This window comes from Panulirus ornatus, chromosome 1, assembly GCF_036320965.1.
Source record: "Panulirus ornatus isolate Po-2019 chromosome 1, ASM3632096v1, whole genome shotgun sequence".
NCBI lineage: Eukaryota > Metazoa > Arthropoda > Malacostraca > Decapoda > Palinuridae > Panulirus > Panulirus ornatus.
This window is the reverse complement of record NC_092224.1, coordinates 23,899,494-23,909,348: the sequence shown is the minus strand read 5'-3', so window position 1 is coordinate 23,909,348 and position 9,855 is coordinate 23,899,494. Positions and strand designations below refer to the sequence as shown.

General features: G+C 43.3%; 1 protein-coding gene across 1 annotated transcript in view; it reads left to right on the top strand.

Moving 5' to 3' along the window:
• LOC139763688 (CLIP domain-containing serine protease HP8-like) overlaps nt 1-9,855 on the top strand; it is a 34,562-nt gene that overhangs the window by 6,019 nt on the left and 18,688 nt on the right. Inside the window, exon 3 of the mRNA XM_071690039.1 lies at nt 7,954-8,035. Within this exon, the coding sequence (XP_071546140.1) occupies nt 7,954-8,035 (82 nt within the window). The remainder of the gene's footprint in view (nt 1-7,953; nt 8,036-9,855) is intronic.

The following is a 9,855-nucleotide window of genomic DNA, read 5'->3' as shown; positions in this document are numbered from 1 at the left end:
AACTTAACGGTGGGTCGTTATGATGCCCGTTTCGCTCTCGACACCACCAACTTTTTTGGTGGGGGGAACAATGTTCCCTCTCAGGTCGTCTCTAAGAACTGCAACTAGTTCATATCTTTTTTTTCTTCCTTCCTTCTTTAAGGAGTTTTTCACTTCCTCAGAAATACCTAAACTTCATTCTTTCTTTCCAAGGCCTTGCCTCGACGAAGGCTCTTGTCATGACTGGAGCCCGTGACAGAATACACACACATACACACCAACTGGTGAAGCTGAATGCTGACGGCATAAAAAGTACGGACCGTTGTACGATAGAGAAAGCAACAGAAATGATGCTCCACAAGTTGCGCTCAATTCTCCCTCCGTAGGAATACATATATATATATATATATATATATATATATATATATATATATATATATATATATATATATATATATATATATATATATATATATATGGCGAACCGTATAAAAATATATATATATATATATATATATATATATATATATATATATATATATATATATATATATATATATATATATATATATATATATTTCAAAGTATACATACATATACATACACAGACATATACATATATACACATGTACATATTCATACTTGCTGCCTTCATCCATTCTCGTCGCCACCCCGCCACACATGAAAAAGCATCCCCTCCCCCTCCAGCGAGGTAGCGCAAGGAAAAGACAAAAAAGGCCATACTAGTTCACTCAGTCTCTAGATGTCATGTATAATGCACCGAAACCACAGCTCCCTTCCCACAATCAGACCCCACAGACCTTTCCATGGTTTTACCCCAGACGCTTCACATGCCCTGGTTCAATCCATTGACAGCACGTCGACCCCGGTATACCACATCGTTCCAGTTCACTCTATTCCTTGCGCGCCTTTCACCCTCCCGTATGTTCAGGCCTCAATCGCTCAAACTCTTTTCACTCCATCCTTCCACCTCCAATTTGGTCTCCCGCTTCTCCTTCCCTCTATCTCTGACACATATATCCTCTTTGTCAAGTTTTCCTCTCACATTCTCTCCATGTGTCCAAACTATTTCAATACAACCTCTTCTGCCCTCTCAACCACACTCTTTTTATTACCACATCTCTCTTACCCTTTCATTACTTACTCGATCAAACCACCTCACACCACATATTGTCCTCAAACATTTCATTTCCAACACATCCACCCTCCTCCGCACAACCCTATCTATAGCCCATGCCTCGCAACCATATAACATTGTCGGAACCACTATTCCTGCAAACATAACCATTTTTGCTCTCCGAGATAACGTTCTCTCCTTCCACACATTCGTCATTGCCTCCAGAACCTTCGCCCCCTCCCCCACCCTATGACTCACTTCCGCTTCCATGATTCCATTCGCTGCTAAGTCCACTCCCAGATTTCTAAGACACTTCACTTCCTCCAATTTTTCTCCATTCAAACTTAAATCCCAATTAACTTGTCCCTCAAACTTACTGAACCTAATAACTTGGCTCTTATTCACATTTACTTTCAACTTTACCCCTTCACACGCTGGGAGCAAGCTTTCTCTAATGCCCAGAGAATTAAATATGACAGCATATTTAGTTATTGATCTTCTTTCTTATGTAATCAAATTTTCTCACTATCATTCTACCATTAGGTGGGTGCTCAAACACCAGTTATCCGTAGTTCGTCATATATGACATTCAAGCTTTCGCCTACCCAGAGGCATCTTCGGGAATCTATTAAAAAAGAATGAGGAACAAATATGTGGAAAACGCACATAGTATATCATAACACTAGGAAAAACACAGCACATAACACATAAAAGTAAAGGAAAACAGTAAAAGCGAAACAATTAACAAAATCATGAAGGGTAGTATGAGTAACAATCTAAATACTACATATGGAAACAGAAATATAGAAAAAGTTGCAGTTAAGGTAAAACAAACAAGAACAATATTACACGAGGTAGGAATAAAGAAAATCCATAACTAAATACGCTAAGTAGGCCAAGCGAGACCGTTACTGTCCGGATGCGGAGCTGAGGTCAGGGTTTATACTGTACAGGGATGGCGGACTCGGTTGCTTGTGGCGGGCCAATAACGTGTCTCACCCGCATACGTCCTATTGGCGGGCCATCAGAGAGCTGTATGGCGGTGGTCATGTTTGCCTGGATGTTGATGATAGGTGCTTTCTCTCCAATATATATATATATATATATATATATATATATATATATATATATATATATATATATATATATATATATATATATATATATATATATTATACTTGGGGATAGGGGAGGAAGAATACTTCCCACGTATTCCCTGCGTGTCGTAGAAGGCGACTAAAAGGGAAGGGAACGTGGGGCTGGAAATCCTCCCCTCCCATTTTTAATGTTTGTGTGTGTGTGTGTGTGTGTGTGTGTGTAGGTATAAGCTTCACTTTAGCACATACGAATGCAGAACCTTGCTTGTCCAAGATCAGAAAATGATTGTAGCTGGTGGATTCAAGGTCGGCTTCATTATTCGAATAGTTACACCAGATGGAGCCGATAGCCAAGGAGTTGTATATATTCCTCAGATGAGTAATCAGATGATCGGTTGCCACTTCATGATGCACATACATCATGCCAATACTCCCCTGTGGTAGTCTGGTCTTCGGACAAGAACGTTGCATATGTTCTGTGATACCAGCACAAGTCAAGTCACTCTGTGTACATTTTGTTCTTCGGTTGCAAGAAATGATAAGCTGTGGATTGGAACTGGTTTTAGAGATGAAACCAGTTTGATACCAATACATCCCATAGCAGCCAAATTTGGCCAGCCGATATACAGAACGTTGCCAAAAATATACGCGCACGCGCTGATGGGATATGGTTCAACCCGCTGTCCAGTCATAGTAGACTCAAGTTTTGGTAGCTTGATAAGAATTCAATTATATATATAAAAGCCTTTCCAAGTCTGCAGGTACAGCGGATCCACATCCCGCACACAGTGGATACACATCCTGAACATAGTGGATGCAAACCCTGCACACAGTGGATGCAAACCCTGCACACAGTGAATATACACTGCAATGGATGTACAGTGGATGTACACCACGCACACTGGATATACACCACGTACACAGTGGAGGTACATCCTGCACACGTAATCACAGGAACATCTGATAACCATCTTTTGTGATCCAGGGGCTGACTCTGCTGATATAAATGGTGTGCCATTTAAGCTTTGCTGTCAGCAACACGCCCAGAATAAAGGCTCCTTCCCAACTTATGATGGTCATCAGCAACAGAGATCCCGTGCATGTAACTATATCCTGGAGGCTCAGCCTGAAGTCCTTCACCCCAGTTGAAAGTGGCGGGAATCATGGCAAAGATAAACACCTTTCCAGCGATGATGACAGGAACCTGCCCCTATAGCTTTTAAAGGAGACAAATTGAAACGAAACTGCTGTTGTTGCAGACAGCGCATGCCACGTACCTCGGCTTGTCTGTGTACTGATGGTAAGGACTGTATTAATGCTCGTAAAGTTGCCAGTGCGCATCCATAAGAGTTTGATTCGAATGTAGACTTGAAGACTAAGGCAAATGTATTCAGTACGGCTACTTGCACAATACATACTGTCAGTTTGCCCATTGTTGAGGAAGTGTGCATATTATTCATACAACATGATAAGTTTAAACAAAATAACTTTGCAAACTTCGTCCTAAGAGCGTAACCGGTTGCTCCCTGCCTCAAGCCCTCGCAAGGTGACATCGTCCTAATTCTCTACTTCGGAATTTCTCTTGAATATATAGTTTGGTTGTCAGCTTATTTGGGTCTTTCGCTTATCGAATGCCAAGTCATTAAAGCCGACAGCGTCAGGTTATCCCATCAGTCAGCAGAAGAGAAAAGATATGAAATAACTTATTCCGGTGTTCAAAGTGATTCTAAGAACACATATAGTCTTACTGAACAGCCTGCCGTCCCTTTATTTAAAAGACTCCAACTGGTATTTCAACTAGGCGCTTAATGACAGTTGGTACGCTGACAGTTGGTGCGCTGACAGTTGGTGGGCTCTTAACTACGAATTTCGTTGACCGACTGGAAGGTTACAAGGGTCTCGATTTCTCCCAGTCATTGAGTGCACCAACCTCTCCTCCCCTCCATTGTCCACATTCCAACACCCACCTCTACGTTAGTTTGCTGGCACCAGGGAGTGTTATAATCTATAGAGAATAATATTTGCAATAGAATGTTAACACTGTTTTCGTCAATTGAAAAAGATTATGTAGTGGATTTTTTGACCGATCAAAGATATTGAAGAATCTATAGGGAAGAGACCTTTTGTATGACCAGAATTAGCTATCGCCTTCGAAATAGAGTTTGTTGAAATTCATTTCTAATTATTCTTCCTCGAAAACTTGACATATTCTTCTCTGTAGTCATATCACTTGCGCAAGAGGCTGTGTTTCACAGGGTAAAACAGGTGTATTTTAACAGCCTTAGTTTCTACTTCTTCTTAGATAGTTACCTATCAGTATAACGTTGCTCTTGCATCCTGTACGGGGATGATACGTCGTAAAAATATTTCTGGCCTGGTTCCCCTGGCGACATAAGACGGGTTTCAAGTTAGTAGTGACTTCCTACTTGTGGAAAACTTCAGGTGCAGATTAGTCATGACCAAAATAATGATGCGGAAGTCGTGGAGCTTCGTCAGGAGTGCATTGCTGTCCATTCTTGTCAACGTTCATCCCAAATGAACGAGTTCAATTTGAACCTTCTCATGCTCATGTGTAGTAAGGTTAACTTGCAGTTATTCAAAACATAAGGGTTCCATCTGTGTAGAAATATATTGCGTGGTCAGTGTATGTCAGTGAGTAAAATTTTTTTCCTATTGCATTTCCTTCCTCGGAAATAGCTGCGTCAGTCGTAATTCAACGAAAAATGGCCTTCCCCAGGTAGTTAGGTCGACGTAATTCATGGCAGGACGACTGGACGTATTTTACGCTGGCGTCAGACCTATTACTGCTAATTGTTACCCGAGTTTGGCAAGGTCATACGTGTTCCCGGCTATTGTTACCCGTCGGTGCAACTCTCTCTCTCTCTCTGGCATTTCCTGGCCTAGACTGCAGTCGGGGAGTTGTCGTCGCTTGGTGTGGCCAGTAAGCACAGGTTACAGCGTTCCGCACAGTGTTCTTATTCTTTCACGTTACAGCTGTTACTTTCTATAAACAACTTTTCCACGTGTGGAGAGCCTTGTGTCCGGGAAACGACCATTTCCTCCCAGTTTCCTCGACTGTGTCAAGTGTGTCATGATCGTTAGGATTAAGATCCGAGCAACACTGTGAACAAATCTTGGGAAGAATGTGACCCAACATGTATTTAGATACTTATAGATAAATAGATGAAACCAAAGGAGAAAATAGATGGTAGAACATTTGAGACGACCAGGGAGCAATGATCGAGTACGACCCGACGCGGAAGAAGGAAGATCGGCTGACCATTGGCTGCTCATCTTCCCCCGTTTTCTCCCGGAAACATGTCGGTCTCATCGAGAGAAACTTGAGTCACGCTCAATATGCGTCGAATTCCACGTTCCTACATTGGAGCATTATATTGACGAGTAATTTCACAAAGGAAAAACGTTCTACTTCAAATTGTAATGCCATGTTTGAAGATTTTCATAATCTGAAGCATAGAGTCCGGGGACTGTGGCCACCCCTCGCTGGTATGCACCGTAGAAATGGTTTGTCAGACTATAAAAGTCTATCAGCTGCCACGGGAAGAAACATACCCAAGCTTGAATCATGTGGGTCAGGTCAAGTTAAGCGCAGGTTCCTGTATATAGTCCTGTACGCGAGGCGAAATCTTCGCAACTTTTCCCTTTAGTTTACTACATAACTTGGTCTGACTCTGCGAATGTTCTCTAAAGTTGTGGGCTGGTCGGCCGGGTTTGTGCAGTTTGACCAGGTGGTTCTGAAAACGGAGGTTGACGTCAACTGTGGAGGTGTGTGGCGGCCCGCGCGCTCCCTTCCCTTCCAACACATGTGACGTCGTCTGACCCGTTTTCCACATCAAGCCTCACAGATCTTTCCATGGTCTACCCTAGCAGCTTCACACTCCCTGGTTCAGTCCACTGACAGCACGTCACCCTCTGTATACCACGCCGCTCCAGTTCACTCTATCTCGTGAACACCTTTTACCCTCCTGCATCATCAGGTCCCGGTCACTTAGAACCTTTTTAACTCCATCTTTCCGTCTCCAATTGGGTCTTTTCCTTCTTGTTCCTTCCTCTTCCGACACACACATCCTCTCTTTGACGATACTGTACTCTCTTTCGTCACACATTCACCTATATTCAGACTCCAACTTGTGCAGTTCGGCACTCGAATCTGCTACCAGTGCTGTCTCATCAGCTAACAACTACTGACACTTCTCAGGGCCACTTACTCCGTACAGACTGCATACTCGCCCCTCTTTCCAAGACCACCGCATTTATCGCCCTCACCATCCGATCTATCTGCAAAGTGAATAGTCATTTTGATATCACACATCCCTGCTGCAGACTAACCTTCGCTTGTAACCAATCACCATCCTTCTCCTCCTGCTTGTACATATGCCTTACACCCCTTCATAAAAACTTACCACTGCTACTTGTAGCTTTCTCTCACACACCATATATCTATAGAACCTTACACAAGGCATCTCTATCAACCCTATGATATGCTTTCTCCAGATCCATAAATGCCACATATAGATCCATCTCTTACTCTTAAGTATCCCTCACACATTCTTCAAAGCAAACACCTGTTCCAAATATCCTCTTCCACTCCTGGAAGCTCATTGCTTCTCCCCAACTTGATGCTCTGTCCATGCCTTCATCCTCACAATCAACACTCCCGTACATCTTCCTAGGTACACTCAAGCAACTTATACCTCTGAAATTCGAACACTCACGTTTGGCTCCCTTGCCTTTGTACAACGGTACTAAGCATGAATTTCGCCAATTCTCAGGCACCTCACAATAATCCATACATACAATGAGAATCCTAACTAACCATTAAACAGCACAGTCACCCCCTTTCTTGCGAAATTCAAGTGCAGTACCATCGACTTTAGCCGTCTTGCCCCATTTCATATTATGCAAGGTTTTCAGAACCCCGTTTCTCTTCACCGATATAGTTGCCATAGCTCTCTCACTTCGCATACCTCACTTTTAAACTCCTTCAAAAACGTCTTATTCTGCCCAAAGTTTACTGATGATTGCTCTCATTCTCCTTCTCTTTCCATCGTTGCATCTTGCTCTTTCTGCCGCTTTCTCGTTCATCTCCCAATCATTTGCACTCCCGTGTAAATACTGCCCCTATCCATCTCTTTTCTTTCACTAACAACTTTACTTCGTCATTCAACCGCTCTCTAACCTTTATCATCTGCCTGCCTCCCACCTTCTGCATGTCACACTCCTCTTGCACATGCCTTTACTGCTTCCTTAGATATGTCCCATTCCTCACCCACTCTCCTTATTTTAGTTAGCTGAGACGGCACGGGCAGCTGAGGCCCTAGTGAAGGCCATACCATTAAACCCTGTGGGTGGATGAACAGCTAAATTGACTTTGGACCGACTGCCACAATCAGAATTCGAACCTATGGGCTCGTCCTTGGGCGGCCCGTAAATGAGTCACGGTCAGGAACTCTAACCGATACACCACAGGAGTCCTTACTTGGTTTACTCTCACCTTTTGCAATTCTACACCCAGTTTCTCCAGGTATTTCTTTTCACACCTCTCTTTTCCAGGCTCGCGTACTCTCATCAACCTCTTTATACTTACACTGTTTCCTCTTTTGTGAAAACCCCCGCAAATCTTTATTCTTGCCTCCCTTCTTAACACATCTACATCCAAGAGTCTCTCTTTTGCATGTGTATATATATATATATAAAGTGATTGTATTCCTCCAACAGGGATTCAGCTGCAGCCTTGGTCTGAGGCGCCCCACTCCTTTGCTGTTGCTGCTGCTGCTGGTCCAGCTGGCCGCCACACAGAGTAAGTACACTTGTCACCTTCGCCAGTGACGTGTGGTGCGGGACGAGTTAAGGCTAGGCTATGATAGAGACGGGTAGGTGGTGGTAGTTTGGGAACTACACTTTGGTGGGGAGGGGTAGGTGGTGGTAGTTTGGGAACTACACTATGGTAGGGAGAGGTAGGTGGTGGTAGTTTGAGAACTACACTATGGTAGGGACAGGTATGTGGTGGTAGTTTGGGAACTACACTTTGGTGGGGACGGGTAGGTGGTGGTAGTTTGGGAACTACACTATGGTAGGGAGAGGTAGGTGGTGGTAGTTTGGGAACTACACTATGGTAGGGAAGGTTATAGTAGGTGGAGGGAACTGGTCGCCACACACTTCCAAGCCTTGTGAAATGTAATCTGGATATATAGAACCTGATGCCTCCTCTTGTGGCATAATAGGAGAACCTTACCTGTAATGTTCCTTGGTGGGTCTGTGTACAGTGCCACCAACTGGATACTTCGCAATAACGTTAGACGTTGCACTTCGAAGTTGATGTTGTCATTAGTTTCTTCAGTACGAGTTTAGTTCTGAGCAACTTTCACCGCATACATAACATGGTAAAAATGATAAACTTAGATCATGTATAAGACAACCCAAAGGGAAGAGTCAAACGGTTTTTTATATAATGTTGGTGGCTTTATGAGTCACCCGTTTCTTTAACTGGACGTTAACATAACCGCCCCTTGGCCATTGCCCAGATAAACACTGTCTCATCTCCCTGATGCTATTATCAGTTTCCATTTTTTCTTTACAGAATGATTCACTCATGAGCAAGTAGGTCTTTAGTCGTTCTTACAGTATCCACTGGGAGTGTATAACATTGCCCAAGCCAAACACTGTAGAAACCAATCAGGTCTTGTGTTAAGATGTAGTAGTGTGAATCAAAACCACTCCTAGATTGTAGATCAGTAAGCCAGTGTGACAGCCTTACCAGTCTGGCTTGGTGGATGGCGTGGGAGTAAGGACCAGTAGTGTGTCGGGTGAGCGAGCAGGAGTTCTAGCTAGGCTGTGGGACAGCATGACATACGGTAATAACGGTATTATTCAAGGATCAGCTACCAGTACTAACTGGTCGTCTTATGTCGTACACTGATCACCGTGTCATCTGGAAGCGGAACACATTGCTGCACCGCTGTCAGAATCATGCACCTGCACCTGCTTCTACCTGGGACTGGGGAATATGGCTTGATACTGACGTCAACGTATGGTCTCCCGGGAAGCACGCTTTCTTAAGCAGGAAAGTATTGTGTGAGCTTTTACCTGGAAGGGCTGACCACATGTCCTCTGATGATTGCCCTCCAGTATGACTGGTGGAGGGAGGGATGGGCACTGGTTACAACAGCACGTAGATGTCAGCTTAGCAAGGAGCCAGTCGGCCCTGGAGCGAAGCCGAGAGCAGAGCGTTATTCATTATGACCTTCATCCGCTCTCTGTATACTCTTACCCGTCTGCTGCTGTTGCAACATAGATAGGATATATTTGATGTTACTTTGACCAGCACATAGATAAATTTACGCCGTTTACTTTTTACTCTATGATTATTCATATAGTGGACAGGTGCCGGACAAGAATAAGTTATGAAGATGTAACGCGTAGATGACACCGTACCTAAGGATTGTTTTGTAAGACGAGCGAAAACACTCAGTGAATGATGGAAAACCGTTTGGATGCGTTTTCATTGACGTCGGAGCGACTTATATATATACCTCGCAAACGCGGGAGACAAAAAAAAAAAAAAAAAAAAAAATATTTATAATATATATATATATATATATATATATATATATATATATA